Source organism: Sarcophilus harrisii, chromosome 5 (genome assembly GCF_902635505.1).
Source record: "Sarcophilus harrisii chromosome 5, mSarHar1.11, whole genome shotgun sequence".
NCBI classification, from domain to species: Eukaryota; Metazoa; Chordata; class Mammalia; order Dasyuromorphia; family Dasyuridae; genus Sarcophilus; species Sarcophilus harrisii.
In genome coordinates, this window is record NC_045430.1 from 200815349 (window position 1) to 200832651 (window position 17303).

Below are 17303 nucleotides of genomic sequence, written 5' to 3' on the forward strand. Positions count from 1 at the left end.
TTTTGTCTTCCAGCTCTCAGGTACCACTACACACTTAACAGATTGACAAAAATGACAGAAAAAGATAAATGTTGGAGGGGATATGAGAAAACTGGGACGCTCTTACATTGTTGATGGAGTTGTGAACTGTGACCCTTCTGGAGAGCAATTTGGAACTATGCTCAAAGGGCTATCAAACTGTATACCCTCTGACCCAGCAGTGTTTCTACTGGGCTTATATCCCAGAGAGATCTTAAAGGAGGGAAAGGGACCCACATATGCAAAAAATGTTTGGGGCAGCCCTTTTCGTAGTGATTAGAAAACTGAGTGGATGCCCAACAGTTGGGGAATGGTTGAATAAATTTTGGTATATGAATGTTATGGAATATTACTGTTCTGTAAAAAATGACCAGCAGGATGATTTCAGAAAGGCCTGGAGAGACTTACATGAACTGATGCTAAGTGAAGTGAGCAGGATCAGGAGATCATTATAGACAGCAACAGCAAGATTATATGATGACCAATTCTGATGGATGGGGCTCTCTTCAACAATGAGGTAATTCAGGCCAGTTCCAACAGACTGAGAGAGCCATCTTACACACAGGGAGAGAGGGACTGAATGTTGATCATAATATAGTGTTTTTACCTTTTTTGCTGCTTTGTTTGCTTGCTTCCCCTCCCCCCTCAATTTTTTTTCCCTTTTTGATCCAATTTTTCTTGTGCAGCATGATAAAGGTGGAGATAAGTTTAGAAGAATTGCACATGGATTACTTGCTATCTAAGGGAAGGGGGGAAGGGAGGGATAAAAATGTGGAACACAAAGTTTTGCAAGGATGGATGTTGAAAAGTATATTTGCAAATAATTTAAAAATAAAAAGCACTATTATTAAGAAAAAAGTTTTTTCTTCACAATGTTATTACTGTATAAATTGTTCTTTTGTTTTTGTTTACTTCACTCTACATCAATTTGTGAAGGTCTCCCAGGCTTCTTTGCTCATTCTCATTTTCTTTTCTCCTTTTGGTCACTGACAGGCCAGAACCAGCATGGAAGCTTTGACCAGTCCCATTCCTGACCTCCTTAGGCCAGCTTAGGAGCTCACCAAGAGGCTTTTAGCTTTTTAGCTTCTGGCCTACGCCTCCAAATTCATCCCGCACTAGTAGCAACTTCAGGAGACAGACTACCACTCTTTCATCATTTCTTACAGCAATTTATTACTTTTACATATCTTAATCTAGCCATTCTGTAGTAGATTTCCAGTACTTTGTCATTACAAAAAGAATTCCTATAAATGAAGACAAAGGGTCTTTTCCTCTTTCACTAATCTTTCTAAGCTTTTCTTTCATCTAATGCATTAAATTGCTTCTTGGCAATTTTATTGATGCTATTTTTAATTTCTAAGTTAATTTAGCAAAGTATTGGTATTTTATTATTTTTACCTGAAATACTCAGTACATTGTTTCTGTCAAAATCGCCTTAATATAGCTTTATATAAATGTGATAGGTATCCTGATAGATTGGTGTCATCTGAATAGTTGATAAAACTTATCTTATAATTATTGTTATATTTGTCTTTCTGCTAGTTTTCTACTTTTTGTCACTAACCTATAAAATGCATTTCTTTTTTAAGATTTACCATCAATATCTTACATGTCATTTCTTAATTCAAACTATTTTTTTTGTCTCTTGGATTTTCCAAGTATATAGTCATCAACAAATAGGAATATTTTAATTTCTTTACAAATGGTTTTAGTCTCCTTAATTTTTTTTCTTTATACCTTACTGTTATAGCCAAGATTTCTAAAACTACATCAAATACAAGTAGTGACATTGAATATCCCTATTTCTGGAGACATTTTTAATGTAAAAAAATCTGCCACTGGATTTCATGACATTTTCAAACCACTTTTGTCATTCAGTAAAGAAGGTAGATACAGTCAGTCCTCCTTTATCTCAGAGGAAGAAATTTGAGGCTCAACCTGGTATAAGTGACTGCTCTCTGTCACCTAGCACCTGGCTACAGCCAGGATTAAATCTCTCTGCTCTGAAATTCATAGCCTTTCCGTGCTGGCCAGGTCTTCCATTTCTCTTTTCCCTTCCCTCCTTCTCCCTCTTTCTCCCTCCTCACCTCTCCCTCCTTCCTATTTTTCCCCCCTTCCTCCCCTTTCCTTCCCCCTCTCTCTGATTCCTTGGAGTAGAGAAGTTGCCAGTTTTTGCCCTTGCTGGATTTTCTAGGCCCCAGCAATGAATTCTTTAAAATCTCTCTTCCTCTGATGAGTGGATGCAGGTAGCCTTAGGGATCTCTAGAGCGCAAAGCTTCTTAAACTGTGGGTAACTGAATGTGGGAGTTGCAAAAAATTTGACAATAGTAAGAGATGTCAAATATTCCATCAAGATTTAATGCTTTATGTAAAAATAAAACAAGCACACATCTATCTCATTAGTATGCAAACTTGCTTTCATCTTTAACAGATGGGAAAAATTATATGTACACCAGAGAATTGGTTTAAAATAAATTTCTTTATGATTATTATCAGTAAATTTTAAAAAAAATTATTATTATAGCTTTTTATTTACAAAACATATGCATGGGTAATTTTTCAACATTGACCCTTTGCAAAGTCTTCTGTTCCAAATTTTCCCCTCCTCTCCCCTCCCCCAGATGGCGGGCAGTCTCAGACATGTTAAATATATCAGTAAATGTTTGATGTGTATATCATACCTGTATTCCTGAGATCCAATAAAAATTCCCAGGGAAGGGGGGTGTGGGGAGAGTAGAAAAAGTTTAAGAAGTCCTGATCTAGAGCCTTATGTGCCAGATTTTCTACTCCTCACTCCTCATCCCCTCCCCTATGGCAAGTAATCCAATATATGCTAAATATGGTAAAAATGTATGTTAAATCCAATATATGCATACAGATTTTTACACTTATCTTCCCGAGCAAGAAAAATTAAATCAAAAAGGAGAAAAAATGAGAAAGAAAATAAAATGTGTACGCCTCCAAATTAATCAGCAAAAGAATGAAAATGCTATGTTGTAAAAAAAAAAAAATAAAAATAAAAATGAAAATGCTATGATGTGATCTACACTTAGTTCCCACAGTCCTCATCACAAGATCACTGATCATCTCAGTGTTGAGAAGAGCCACATCCATCAGAATTGATCATCCTATAATCTTGTTGTCGTGTTCAATGATCTCCTGATTCTGTTCACTCCTCAAGAGTTCATGTAGGTCTTTCCAGTCTTTTCTGAAATCATCCTACCGATTGTTTCTTACAGAACAATAATACTCCATAACATTCACAGACCATAACTTATTCAGCCATTCTCCAGTTGATGGGCATCCACTCCGTTTCCAGTTCCTTGTCACTAAAAAGAGGGCTGTGTGGCTCTTTTCAACAATGTGATGATTCGGTCCAATTCCAATAGACCTGTGAGGGAGAGAGCCATCTGCGTCCATACACAGGACTGTGGGAACTGAGTGTGGATCACAACAGGGTGTTTTCACCTTTTTTGTTGTTTACTTCTCTTTTTTTTCCTTTTTTATCTGATTTTTCTTGTGCAACATGTTAAACGTGGAAATATGTATAGAAGAATTGCGCATATTTAACATATATTGGATTATTTGCCTTCTATGGGAGGGAATGTGGGAAGGGAAGGAGAAAAAAATTTGAAACCTAAGGTTTTGCAAGGGTGAATGTTGAAAACTGTCTTTGCACATATCTTGAAATAAGATGCTATTAAAAAAAAAGAATCCTCATCATAGCCCAAGTAAGTACTTTAGTTATGGCCTCATTTCTCTCAGCCTCTAGAGATGTTAATCCATGCCAGTCAAAGATGCCCAGGCCTCTCAGGACTGAGCTTTTTTTATTATTATTATTATTATTATTATTTTTCTCTGAGGCAATTGGGATTAGATGATTTGCCCAGGGTCACACAGCCAGGAAGTGTACCAGATTTGAACTCAGGTCCTCCTGACTTCAGGGCTGATGCTCTATCCACCTAGCTGCCCCCTGGACTGAGCTTTCTGAGACCCACTAGAGAGTGGTCAGCAGTTTCTTAGAGCCGATGGTTGAGGGGAGTCTGAGGCACGGACATATCAAGTCAGCCGTTCTCTTTCCATGGGCCTCCTCTCTCTAAATGTTAATAGAATTTCCCCAAGAAGGACTGATGGCTTTGGAGTCAGAAGCCCTGGGTTGCGATCGTGTTTGTGCTCCTTATAGTATTACCCATGTAATCTTGAAAAAATCACCTAGACTGGGATATTTAGATTGTATGCTCCCTGAGGGCAGGGATTGTAGGGTTTTTTTGTGTTTGTGTGCTCAGTCCTGACACATGGTAGGTGCTTTAAAAAGAGTATTGATTCATGGCTAATATGAAGCATGTTTCACTTGTATAATTAATACCCTATTGTTTTCCTTCTTAATGTGTGGGGAAGGGGGCAAGGGGGAGAAAGTTTGGAACTTAAAATTTTGAAAAATGAATGTTTTAAAAAGGTCTTAATTATAATTGGGAAATAAGAAAAAATTTTAAAACGTAGATAGGTGGGTTGATTGGGCCTCAGGATTTTCATCTATAAAATGAGGAGTTGGATGGACTCTGATCTCCAAGATCTCTTCCAGATCTAAGCTTTATGATCCTGAACTGAATTAATGGGCTTTCTTTTGCCTCTGTGCAGTTGTATTTCCCTGTAGTCTGAGATTTCTTAGAATGGAGTTGGGTCTAGAGAAGGAAGCTCTTGCTGGTTTAGGAGTTGGCATGGCTAGTAGCAGACCCAAGGGGCAGAGAAAACTTGTTTGACTGGAGTGAAGGAAAGGAGAGGTGTGTGGGTGGTGGAAGGGGGGAGAGGAGGGGTTGGAAAGTGGAGTTAGTCTCTTTTGGAACAGGAACAAATCTCTGCCAAATTAGGAAAATAAATAGCCCACCTTCTAAGCATCATCTGCCCTTACTAGTCTTCCATTCTCTGGTTGAAGTTCTGGGCATTCTGCCTCATTAAAAAAGAATCCACAGTAAAAGATGATCTTCAGGGCTTGGGATAAAAGTTGTAAGCCTGGGACAATTTGAGTCACGGACTTGACCTAGCTGACTCTCCTGCCTGAGGATGGGGAGATTCTCCCACCGAAGAGGTTCAGAGATTCCTGGGATTCCCTTCGTTCACCAAGGCCTGGGCTGGTTCGTGACCTGGTTTCCCCACCTTGTGGGACAAAGAAAGGGCATTTTCCAAGGAAGGAACTCCTGAGTCCAGAAGCAAGGCCAGGCGGATCCTCCTGACCTTCCACCCCAGAGACGACTCCTTCAGAGTTCTCCTTTTTGGATTTTCAGTCACCTGGGAGGAAATGCTTGGACCAAAGCATTGTTTTTCCTAGGAAAGCCTAGCTGTAAATTTCTGCAGCTACATTTCCTACCTCCATATCAGTGAGGTTTGTGGAATAAATCCCCAAGTTGGGAACCCAGGAATCCTTGGTTTTCTTCCCAATTGGCTGATCCTGGGAATGCCTCCTTTTTTTGAACCTTGATCTATTTACCTATTAATCTGGTAAATACACTTCCCAGGGACAGGAGTAAGGAGTGGTCCTCTACGCTGTTAAGTACTAGACTGGGAAAAAATGTGGATCAGCATAGGGCATGGCTGGCCAGGCCACGGAGATCCAGACCAGGATTTCTGACTTCCCATTTCTTGTCTCTGTTGGGAGCACCTAGGATGGAGAGGTGCCTCCCTCTACAGGCACTTCCCCCCCCCCCCTTCCCCACTCTGCAGCCGACCCCAGCAGGAATGTGCCACTTTATCTTGTACTTTAGCTCCCAAGCAAGACCATGGAATTCTAAGACTTGAAAGAGAGTTCCAGAGCAAGATTAGACTAGGGGGAAATAACACTCAGATTAATTTAAGCCACTTGGAAATGAATTAAAAGCTCCCTTTTTCCCTCAGCTCCTAACTCGGTTGACTCTACACAGTCTCAACTTATGAACAGGGACCTGACTTATCCCTCCTCACAAGGAGCCACCCAAATTCCACTTGAAGATCTCTGATGGGGAGGCCCATGTCTCCAGGGGCGGCTCGTTCCAATTTGGAATAACTTTTAATTGCTAGGAAATGTTTCTTTATATCAAGCCTAAACCTGCCCCTTTGTTGTTTCCATCAGTTGTTTCTTGTTTTGCTCTCATAGCAAAAGCTGGAATCTAATCCTCTCTTCTTCAAGATGGCCCTTGAGGGACTTAAAAACAGTCTGATTTTCTCTAGGCTAAAGTCTCTTTCTCCATCTCCCTTCCCCCCCTCTCTCTTTCATTCTCTATGTCTCTGTGTCTGTCTCTATCTGTCCTCCCCCCTCTGTCGGTTTGTCTATCTCTCTCTCTCTGTCCTCTCCTTTCACACACACACACACCCATACACCCATCCCCAAATCCTTTAACCCATCATCCTATGGCACTAATTTACAACCTTGATGCTATTGTTTAAACAGTGATTTAAAAAAAACAAACAAGCATTTATCTCATCTCAGATGATGTTTGGGGCAACTCTCAGTTGCCTAATATGCTCAGATGCCTAGTGTTTAAAGTTTGGGAACTTTAAAAAAAGAACATTTCCTTGCCCCTTTCCCCCTATAAAAGCCCTGTGATTTACCAAGTTAATGATGGAACCCTTAGTCCAGAAATCGGGTCCCACCTCCCGACCCTGGGGACTTAGATGAGTTGGATGGTAACTGTCGCACCTGGTTGGGAGAAACTAGTGGCTCCAGGGTCTCCGAGTTAGTCATTAGCTCAGAAAGGTAGAGTCCAAGCCCAGGGGTTAGCTGTCGATCCCACAACAGTAGGTGGAAGCCCAGCCCAGACAGATGACTATCTCCCCCAGGTTTTTATAGTCTCCAAAGAGGAAAAAAAAAAATGTCTAGGGAAACATCCGAAGTCCTGCCCAGCCAGCCTCCCTCCGGAAGCCCTGTCTTTGAAGGAGCCGCAGCGATTCCTGCTCCGACCAAGCCCCTCTTTTCCTGGGAGACCGTTGGTGGGGGCAGAGAGCCGCTGGCCCTTCCCAAGAAGCACCTGCATGAATTTGGAGTCCCTCTGGCCCTGCTTCAGCGGCTCGCCTTCAATCCACGCCCCGACCTGTTTCCTGCCCTCTGGATTTCTGGGTGCTGGGCAAGAGCCGCCGGACTGGCTCGGCTGCCTCCGATCCCAGGTGTTCCAGGCCAGGCTTGCTGACTCTCCCTCCCCAGCCCTGGCTCCTGGGGCTCTCCAGGTCTGGGCTTGCCTGATGGGCTGCTGCTCTCAGGTGCTGGTGGTGGATCGGAGGGAGGGACACCGGGAGGGAGGCCTGGGCACGGGCTCCAGGTGCTCAGCGCCCCCCCCAAGACCTGGTGGCAGTGGCCCTCCCTCCCCCGCCCCCCTCACCATGGACCTGGGCCCCCCTGCCCCCTGAGCATGGAGCGGGGCTGGCCCCGGGGTGACAGCTGCAGCAGGGAGCGGCCCAGGGGCGCCTGTGGCCGCACCCTCAGCGTCTCCGACTCGCTGGACCTGCAGGGCTCCTCTGCCTGGGCCGTCCAGGCTGCCCTCTGTGCCGCCAGGGAGCAGCCTCCCCGGCCCAAGAGCTACTGCGCTGCCCACCCCGGGGCAGCCCCTTCCAGCACCCGCAGCCTTCTCCTGAGCATTCTGCGCCCGCGCCCCGGCCGCCAGCAGAGCCAGTCTGACGGGCTCCCCGCCGGAGCCAGCCCCGAGCCCCCGGGCGCTCCTGAACCCTCCACGTCTCCCAGTCCCGAGGCCCCCAGGAGGAGCTGGGCCCCGGGAGAGAAAAAGCCTCGGCCCCGGCCCACCAGCATGACGTTTCTGGAAGTGAACCGGCTGGAGCTCTCGGGAGCCGACGGGACGGGTGGGGGCCTGGGCCGCGCAGGGAGCTCGGGCTTCCTGAGGGGCAGCTCGCTCTGGAGCAGCCAGCGCTGGCAGGTGTTTCGGGGGAGCAGCGGGAAGAGCACCGAGTCCCCCCGAAAAGGCTTCTCGGCCTTGAGGAAAAGCTTCAGTTTCCGGCTTCGTCGGGGCCAAGAGATCCGTCGCTCCGAGTCGGGACTGCTGCCCCGGGCCCGGGTTCGAACCAAGAGCGACGGGGATGCCAGCTCCCTCCATGCCTTCCCTAGTCGCCGGGACCTGCTGTACCCCGAGGGCAGGCAGGCGGTCCCAGACTCCACCCGACCCAGTACGGGTGCCAGCCTCTGGAAACTCCTCACTAGCCGCTTCCGCAGGAGGGAGTCTGGGTCATCTGCAGCCTCTCTGGCCCGGGAGCCCCTGTGGAGCCGGCGGGCAGCCACGGCCCCCGTTCTCCTGGGGGTCCAGAACTCTCCACAGGCATCGGGTAAGGAGGAGGAGGAAAGGCTGGCTGGCCTGTCCTGCCCAGGGAGGACCCCTTCAGGCAGGCTCCTGGCACTTGAACCTTCCTCTGGGCACTTGCCTCCTATGGCCAGGAGCCAGGTTAACTTGGATCCTGTCGTCGTCTGTAGGGGGTCCCCTGACTTCTTGTGCCAGGCACACAACGGGCATGTTCCCGCAGCTTGTTTCCAAGAGCCATGGGCTGCAGGCCTTACCTGCTGAGTTATGTAGCCACTGCTCTCTGGGCTCAGTTTCCTTATCTGTAATGAAAGGGTTGGACCTTTCTTGGAGCCTAGGAAAATGTGAACATGGCGAGCCTTTGAGGCGAAGGCTGGCAGTCCGTGTAGGGTGCCCCGGACTCAGCCCCCCGGGAGTCAGAGCGTGGTTCAGAGCGAAGGGCTCCGTCCCGGAGAGAACAGAATGGCAAACTCTTGGAGGGCAGGGAGGGGGCCGCCTGTCTTTGCACATGTGGAACTAACTGGGAGCTTGGCAGAAGGAGGGTGGGATGAAGCTGGACACCGGAGCCCAGGGCTGGGCTGTGCATCCGGGGCCAAACACTTGTGGAAGGGAAGAGAATCGATTTGGGAGAGACTTCTGGGTCTCTTTCCTAGAGAGAAGCAGCCCTCTTTGTTCTCCTGGGAAAGCACAACAGAAACCACTCAGGAACATAGTCATGAACTGTGATGGGAGTCGCCCACACATCAGGAGGGAGTGAGGGTCCGGATTCGGGGGAGCCCTCCTGCTAGAGCCGGCAGCAGCGCTTTGGAGGGGCTGCTTCTTTCTCCCCCTCCCCTTTGCTCTTTTCCCTGGCTGCTGTGGGGGGTGTGTCCCAAATCAGGAGTGTCGAGTATGGTTGGGAAAGTGAGGGGAGACTGGGGGTGGGGGGGAGGAGCAAGCTCTGGCAAAGAGAAAAGGAGGGAGTTCCTCATGTCGGGAGGAGCTTGGGTTGGAGAGTGGGGCTGGGCCCCAGGCTCCATGGGGTCGGCCAGGGAGGAGCCCTTCCCCACTCCCTACCTACCTTCCTTACGCTTAGGAATGCGGTGGGTGGCCCCACCCTCCTGGGAGTTGTTTCTACTCGCTGTGGGAGGCTCCTGGGCCCTGCCAAGTGCCAGGCCCGCCTCGGAAATGGTCTTGGGACCTGCGGTGGAAACCCTGGGGCCACTCCTGAGTGTCCTGGTTGTGGGGGGAGGTGAAGAAGGGCCTGGGAAGCTAAGGCACCAATAGCCAGGACCAGCTTTGAGGGCTGCCCGGTAGGGCTGGACTGCTCCCAGGGACATCCAGTCCTTGGGAGCCAATGGATGGAGCCAAAAAAGGGCCAGAGAAGTAGATATGAAAGGGGCTGCCCATCCCTAATGGTTCTCTTGTCTTTCCTTGCCCCACAGACTCATTTGTCAATAGCCAAGAATGGACCCTGAGCCGCTCTGTCCCTGAACTTAAAGTGGTAAGGGAAGGCAGGTGGGAGGGAGGCTGAGGTCAGGGTACCTGCCCCCTGAGCTGGGCAAAGTGCTAGCCATGTGGCCGGGGTCTCTCTCCTCTTATTCCCAATGTCATTCTATCCCTTTCTTCTTTCCTTCTCTGTTATTATATTGTTATGATCCCTGTTTTACACCTGGGGAAACTGAGGCAAACAGCACGTGACCTGCCCAGGTCACACAGCTAGTAATAAGTGTCTGAACTCGGGTCTTCCTGACTGCAAGCTCGGGACTCTGCCCAGGACACCATATCTTCACATACCCATATTAGTAACTCTAACACTCTCTATGAAAAACACTCTCTGTCCATGTATGGCTGCCTCAGTTTCCTCAATTGTGAAGTGTTCCTCCCAGAGTTCTTGTGAAGATCAAATGAGATAAGATTTGTAAAATACACACAGTTGGCCTTTAATAAATGTTTGTTCCTTCCATCCTTTTCTTATACTCAATTATTATTAGCTGATAATAATATCTAACATTTATTAGCATTTACTATGTGTCAGGCACTGTACCAAGTGCTTTTTAAATTATCTCACTTGATTCTCACAATAACCCAGGAGGTAATGATCCCTGTTTTACAGCTGGGGATATTGAGACAAACAGAGGGTGACCTGCCCAGGTCCCACAGATATTAATAAGTGTCTTGGGCCCCATTTGAACACAGTTCTTCCTGACTGCAAGCCCAGCACTCTGATCCCACTGCACCATGTATCTTTTCTCGCTATATTAATACCCCTAACACTCCCTGTGAAAAGCTCTCCTTAGAACCCTTTGTGTGCTTCATCTCTCTCCCCTCTCCACACTTTCACCCTTTCACGCACCTCTTGCCTCGTTCTCTCTGCCCCCTTGTCTCACTCCCTTGCTTTTCCCTCAGGGCATTGTGGGGAACCTGTCTAGCGGGAAGTCAGCTCTGGTGCATCGATATTTGACAGGGACCTACGTCCAGGAGGAGTCCCCAGAAGGTGAGTCTTCTGGGTCTTGGGTGACCACCATGGGTGACTTGGTATTTATTGCCTCTTCCTGTTCCCAGCTTCCCAGAGAGATGGGCCTTTGATGCTCCTCCTCGGCCCTCCCTTCCCATTCCAATCCCCTCTCCAATTTCTTTCCTTATCCTCCCTGAGGTGAGGTTCTAATTATGTTTTCTGTTCCCAGGGGGCCGATTTAAGAAGGAGATAGTAGTGGATGGCCAGAGTTACCTGCTGCTGATACGAGATGAAGGAGGCCCCCCTGAGCTCCAGGTGATTGATCACCCTCCCCCCATCACTAACACACTGTCTTTCTCTTTGTTTCTGTCTCTCACTATCTTTCTCTGTCTTTGTCTCTCACTGTCTCTCTCTTTCTGTCTTTGACTCTCACTGTCTCTCTCTTTCTATCTTTGTCTCACTGTCTCTCCCTCCTCCCCCTCTCTTTCTCTCCCTCTTTTCTTCAGACTTCCAACTAGAGAGAGATTTTAAGGATAGGAGGACTGGGATGATTGTTTATTGATGCTTTGTGTTTTTCTACATCACAACCATTTCTACTCTATCTTCCCCAGCCCCCACCAAGGAAATCAGTTGAGCAAAAAGAGCAGATAGTGATAGAGAATTCTGTTTGAGGCTTAGAGCCCTTCATGACCTGGGCTCCTCCTACCCACCCAGCCTGCAAATACACTTTATACCATGTATTCTTTGATTCAGGACACAGGCCTCCTGGCCAGTCCACAAGAGACTCTCGGTTCTGGGCATTTTCTCTGCCTGGAGCCCCCTCCCTGCCTACTGTCTTCCCTGATTTTCTTAAGGCCCAGCTAAAATCCCATCTTCTCTAGGAAGTCTTTCCTAATCCCTCTTAATTGCAGGGTATCCCTTCTTGTAATCATTCCCTTTTTTTCCCCACATACAGCTTGCTTGTGTATTTTTGTTTCCTTGTTGTCCCCCTGTTTGCGCGAGCTCTTTGGGGATTTGCCTTAATTTTGCATCTCTATGCTTAGTGCATACTTGGTGGATGGGAAACACTGAATTACCTGACGACCCTGCCTGATATCAGGGGACCCTCACCTTCCCTCCAGAAAAAAGGGAAGTGCTTCCTCGTGTGGAAGCGTGTAGACCTCCATTGCCCTCTCAGCTGGGCAGGGCCCTTACAGCCCCGGCTTGGAAGATGCAGGTCTCTGACTTGTGGTTCCATGACTCTGTGCCGCTTTCTTGGGGTGGGGGGGAGCTGTGGGAAAGGCAGAAGGGAGGGACTCCCAAGTGGGCAGCTTTGGCCCCGGGGGTGATGAGGCTGGTTCTTCCCCGCTGCAGTTTGCCGCCTGGGTGGATGCGGTGGTGTTTGTGTTCAGCCTGGAGGACGAGATCAGCTTCCAGACGGTGTACAACTATTTCCTTCGGCTCTGCAGCTACCGTAGTGCCAGCGAGGTGCCCATGGTCCTGGTGGGCACTCAGGGTGAGGCTGGGGAGGCTGGGCTAGGGAGGAAATCCAGAGGAGCCTTCTAGAGCTCGGCGGGATTTGGCCATGGAAGGGAAGGGTGTGCTTCTCCCGGGGCGTGAGCCACAGTTCTTCAGGACTGAACTTGGGTCCATGGGCGGGCCTTGCGTTGGGCCCCCCCCTCTCATCCCTACCTGAGCCGCCGGGCTCAGAACTAAAACCTCCTTTTCCTCATTGCCTGTCCCTCTACCCTCACATATCCCGTCTTCCCCAGGTAACACAGAAAAAGAGCTAGAAAAGAAAAGCCTTAAAGACCTTAGACTTTGAGGCCCGTGGACCTTAGAGCCGGTCGGGAGCATTAAAAGGCTTTGCCCACAGTCACAGAAAGGGTGCCTTTGGCACAGGACTCCTTTCCACGCTCCTTTGGCGAAGGGTTTTATTGAAACGCACCCGCCCTTTCCCGTGGCTCTTCCTGCAGCAGCCCCCACTCCCTTTTTGGGGGGGTCAGGCTCACACAGGCGGGGCGCCAGGTGCATGAGGCTGCCCCGGCAGGGCCCTCCTCTGGCTGCGGCCACGGCCGGCGGGCGTGTCTCCTCCCACAGCCATGGGTCGCCACCTCCGCTGACAAACGGGAGGCATGTTCCCCGGGAAGCCCCCGTCCGTCCTTCCCGTGGGTGCTCCGGCTCCTTGCCAGGCTCACTCTTTCTCTTCCTCTCCCCCCACTACCCGTCAGACGCCATCAGCGCCGCCAACCCCCGAGTGATCGATGACAGCCGGGCCCGAAAGCTCTCCACGGACCTGAAGCGCTGCACCTACTACGAGACGTGCGCGACCTACGGGCTCAATGTGGAGCGCGTCTTCCAGGATGGTAACGCTGGGCGCGGGCCGGGCTGGAGAGCGAGCAAGCGCCGCCCCTCCCTCCGGGGGGCCAGGACGGCTGTCCCGGCGGCCGCGGCCGGGCGCTCAAGGGGCGGTTTTAAGGCGGGCTTTCCCCTTTCTCCAGAGGAGGTAACTTGACTGTGCTGTCCCCTGCAGTGGCACAGAAGGTGGTGGCCTTGCGGAAGAAACAACAGCTAGCCATCGGGCCCTGCAAGTCCCTCCCCAACTCGCCCAGCCACTCGGCCGTGTCCGCCGCCTCCATCCCGGCTGTGCACATCAACCAGGTGTGGGCCCGGCCGCGCGCGCCCCACCCCCTGCCCGTTAGACTTCTCCCCGCGACCGCTGCGCTAGGCTTGCCGCTGTGCCCGCTGCCCGTACGCGTGTCCCCCGCTAGCATGGCCTTGGAGAGGCGCTCACCAGGCTCGAGCGCCCCGCTGCGGTTTGTGTCCCCCCCTCCCCCCCCCCAGCTCCTCCTCCAACCCCAAACCCCCTCCCTCTACTCTGAGCGCAGACATCTGGCGGAACCAGCGCACTATGAAATGGCTTCCCTGTCAGGGAGAAAAGCATCTGGTAGCCTCACTCACACGGAGCCTTGGGGGACTGAACAGGGGGACATAAAAGGAGTTGGGCTAATGGTGCCATCCACAGGAGAGAGACTTTTCATCTCCGCGAACCGTCGGCCACATTCCTGAAATGCTGCCTGATGGCCTCTGTTCTTTTTTTAAAACGTATTTTTATTTGGTTAAATATTTCCCAATCACACATGGAATTTCCTAAAGTATTATTTAAAGAAATTTTTGAGTTCCAAATTCAATTTCCTATTTTGGGCCCAGTTTTTTCTGTAGCCCATGGTACAGGGACCCATATGATTTTTTTTTTGCTTTTTTTGCTGAGACAATTGGGGTTAAGGGACTTGCCCAGGGTCACACAGCTAGGGAGTGTTAAGTGTCTGAGGCCAGATTTGAACTCGGCTCCTCCTGACTCAGGACAGGGGCTCTATCCACTGCGCCACCTAGCTGCTTGACCCATATGCCCCTCTGTGTACCAATGAACAGAAGTGACTTGGGTGGGATTAGGTCTCACCGCCAACTTAAGTACTCCAGTGTGCAAGCCACCTTGGGAGAGGAGGAGGGAGCAGTTCCTTCATGTCCTGCCTGAGTCCTCAAATGATAACTTACTCAGGGAGGAAGGGACCACCTTTTTCTTTAAAAGGGGATGGAAATTGCCCCATGACTGTCCCTACATGAGTGAGAGAAAAATAGTTTCTCTTTCTAGAGAATAATTCTCAGAGTAGTTCCCAACCATTGGAGGAAAAAAAATAACAACAACTCAAGAGAACAGGCAGCCCAGTCTTGCCAGTGACCCTTTTGCCACAAGAGTTGGTAGGAAGATGCCAGTTTAGCATATACTCCTCTCTGTGCATCCATCGGGGTGGAGGGAAGCCTTCAAGTCAACGAATGATCTGTTCAGCCAATGAGAATTTACTCTGCAACCCGTCCTTCTCCATCACTCTGCGTCCGTCTCTCCTAAATCAAGGGGCATCTGTTAGGTTAATACCTTGTAACATTTTCTATTTCTTTTTCAAAAAACATTTTCTAAGTCATTTTCTAAGACGTTCCCATTCGAGTCCTTCTGGTATAACTAAGATAGACAGTTAAGCAAAACATGCTGATATCCTATTAGTATTTAATAGAATATATTGCTTTGTGAATCTGCTGGGAAGACAGAGGTATGTCATCATCAGGCTTCTGCTCTGGAATCAAGATTAGTTATGGCATTGAGTTGAGACTGAATGGCTTTTAGTATTTTTTTGTTTTTTTACCTTATTTTGGACATTGGTAGATTTGTTTTCATGGTTCTTATTTTATTTTGCCTCCTGTGGGCTGACTCCGTTTCTCAAATTCTTCCTCCATCTTTATTCTTTATTGTTTCTTAGGCCACTATAGTATTCCTTCATCTTCACGTCCCCCAGATTGTTCAGACATTACCCAATTAGTGGGTACCCACTTTGTTTCCATTTTCTACTATTGGTGCCCTTCATCTCCCCAAAATAGTGCATCTATAAATAATTTGGCATTTCCTTCTTCCATTTCTTCTCTCATTTGTCTTGGAGTAAAGGGCCATGGAATTGCTGGATCAACAAAATAGGATGAGTTTAATGGCTTTTCTCCAATGGTTCCAGCTTTTCCAGAATAAGTGAATCATTTTCAGCTCCATCAACAGTATGTTAATCTGTCTGTCTTCGTTGATTTATTTTTTGTCTGGAGTTGGACTTCACCTGGGCAGGTTTCTGTCGGAGAGAATTGCCTAGGGTACTGAGAAGCTAGGTGACCTGCCTACTGTCCCACCGCCCGTGAATACTGGGGGATGGAACTCTTATACCAAGACCTATCATTATGTCTCGCTGCTTCTCCGTGGGCTTCTATCCTTGGGCTGTTGGCCAGTAAAGCCTCAGTTATTTTCATGTGCTTTTCTCTTACTAGTGATTCAGAGCATTTTTTTCATCCAGTTCTAGGCCATCTCCTTTTCTTCTCCTGAAAACTATTCCTCTCCTTTGACCTATTGGGGGAAGCCATTGTGTTTCCCTCCTGTATCCGCTTCTGCTTTCCCATCCATCCGTCCCAGTGGTGTGTGCAGGACTCGGGCCGGAAGCTTCCCTCTTCTCCTTTCCCCCTCCCATCTGGGCCCGGGCCTGGGCCCTCGGTGTTTCTTCCCTCCGTGCACACACCTTGGGAAGCCCGCTTCCACTCAGTGCTCACCTCTGTGCGCAGGCAGGGACACGCCCCTCTCACGCACGCGCGCCCAGCCGAGGGGACGAGCCCGTGGGCCTCGAGTCCGGCCGCCGGCCTGTGGGACGGCCAGGGCCCCTTTGCTCCAGCTACATTCGCTCCGGGGCCTCTCTGGATGACCGGCTCGGGGGAGCCATCCTGCTCCAATAAGAGAATCTCCCCCCGCTCTTCCTCTTGGTCCCTCACTTTGGGACCCCTCCGCTCCCCATTCACGGGCGCCTGTAGGACACTGGCTTGGAGAGGGCTGGTTCAGCGCCCCCACTTGAGAGTGAGGGCAGAGGCAGGCTGAGGGACAAACATCGTTCTCTGACCCCCCAGCCCATGCTCGGGGCACCTATGTCCAGGCCCCGTAACCCCAGGCCCAATCTTGTTCCCCAGAGCTCCCTCTCCGAAGTCCCCCTCACCAGCACTCTCTGTCCTCAGGCCACGAATGGCGGCAGCAGCGCCTTCAGCGACTACTCATCCTCCGTCCCCTCCACCCCCAGCATCAGCCAGCGGGAGCTGCGCATCGAGACCATCGCTGCCTCCTCCACCCCCACACCCATCCGCAAGCAGTCCAAGCGACGATCCAACATCTTCACGGTATGTGGCCCTGCCTCTCCCTCCCCCGCCCGCTCCCAGAGTCCTCCGACAGGCCAGGCCGCGCCCCGAGAGGGGCCATTGCCGCGCAAGGCCGGCCTTCCGAGGCAGCGGCCGACTCCCCGGCCAGGGGCCCCCCCGAGTCCTACCCCGGCCCACAGAGGTTCCTCATCTCTTGCCCCTCCTCCCCGCACACACGCAGCCCTCCTAGAGCCTCCCTACCAAGTCTTAGAGGAGCCGGAAGGGATCTTAGGCCGAGGCTGGTCATTGTGCCGATGGAGAAACCGAGGCAAGAGAGCAGGCCGGTTGCGCCCGGGGCTGCCTCAGACAGGGTTAGCCCCCGCTTCCTTCCCCGTCTCTTGGTCGGTTGGCCAGCTGGAAAGCGTTTCTTAGTGCGTAGGGCCCCGCCCCACGGGCACCGTCCTCCTCCTCTCACGCCTGGCCCCGCAGATGTCCCGGACACAGGCCCCGCTGCCATCTCCATTTACAGACACTGGCTCCCTGCGATCTTGTGCTCCCCCTCGGCTCCTCCCTCCATCCTCCCCCCCATCGGCCCCGAGCCGAACCTCTGGCTTGCACCCTGGACCATCGCTGGGGTCACGGCTCGAAGCTTGCCCCAGGGCCTTGGGGGGCGGGGGCGGGGCCGTCCCTGTGCGTCACTCTGTGCGTCTCTGCCCGGATCCTAGAGTTCTGACTCCCAGCCTGGCCCTGTGTCCAGCCAGCCAGGCCTGGTTCCGCCCGGGCCCTCGGGAACCTGGGGTTTCCAGAGGCCCGTTCCTGCCCGTGGCCCCTCACCTCCACCTTGTCCTCCGGCCCCCGCTGCTCTCCAGCTTGTGCGCACGGCGCCCCCGCCG

The 17303-nt window shown here is 50.5% G+C and overlaps 1 protein-coding gene across 8 annotated transcripts in view; it reads left to right on the forward strand.

The window, feature by feature from the left end:
* Window positions 1-17303, forward strand: part of AGAP3 (ArfGAP with GTPase domain, ankyrin repeat and PH domain 3) — a 74068-nt gene that overhangs the window by 31786 nt on the left and 24979 nt on the right. For 3 of the 8 annotated variants that reach the window (XM_031939429.1, XM_031939430.1, XM_031939432.1), the window contains exons 2-8: window positions 9713-9771; window positions 10677-10764; window positions 10955-11040; window positions 12079-12220; window positions 12936-13070; window positions 13238-13365; window positions 16294-16452. In XM_031939429.1, coding sequence (XP_031795289.1) covers window positions 9713-9771; window positions 10677-10764; window positions 10955-11040; window positions 12079-12220; window positions 12936-13070; window positions 13238-13365; window positions 16294-16452 — 797 coding nt within the window. Of the gene's footprint in view, window positions 1-6349; window positions 8317-9712; window positions 9772-10676; window positions 10765-10954; window positions 11041-12078; window positions 12221-12935; window positions 13071-13237; window positions 13366-16293; window positions 16453-17303 lie in introns of those variants that run through there. The other 5 variants (XM_031939431.1, XM_031939425.1, XM_031939428.1 and 2 more) reach the window with 5 other exon arrangements.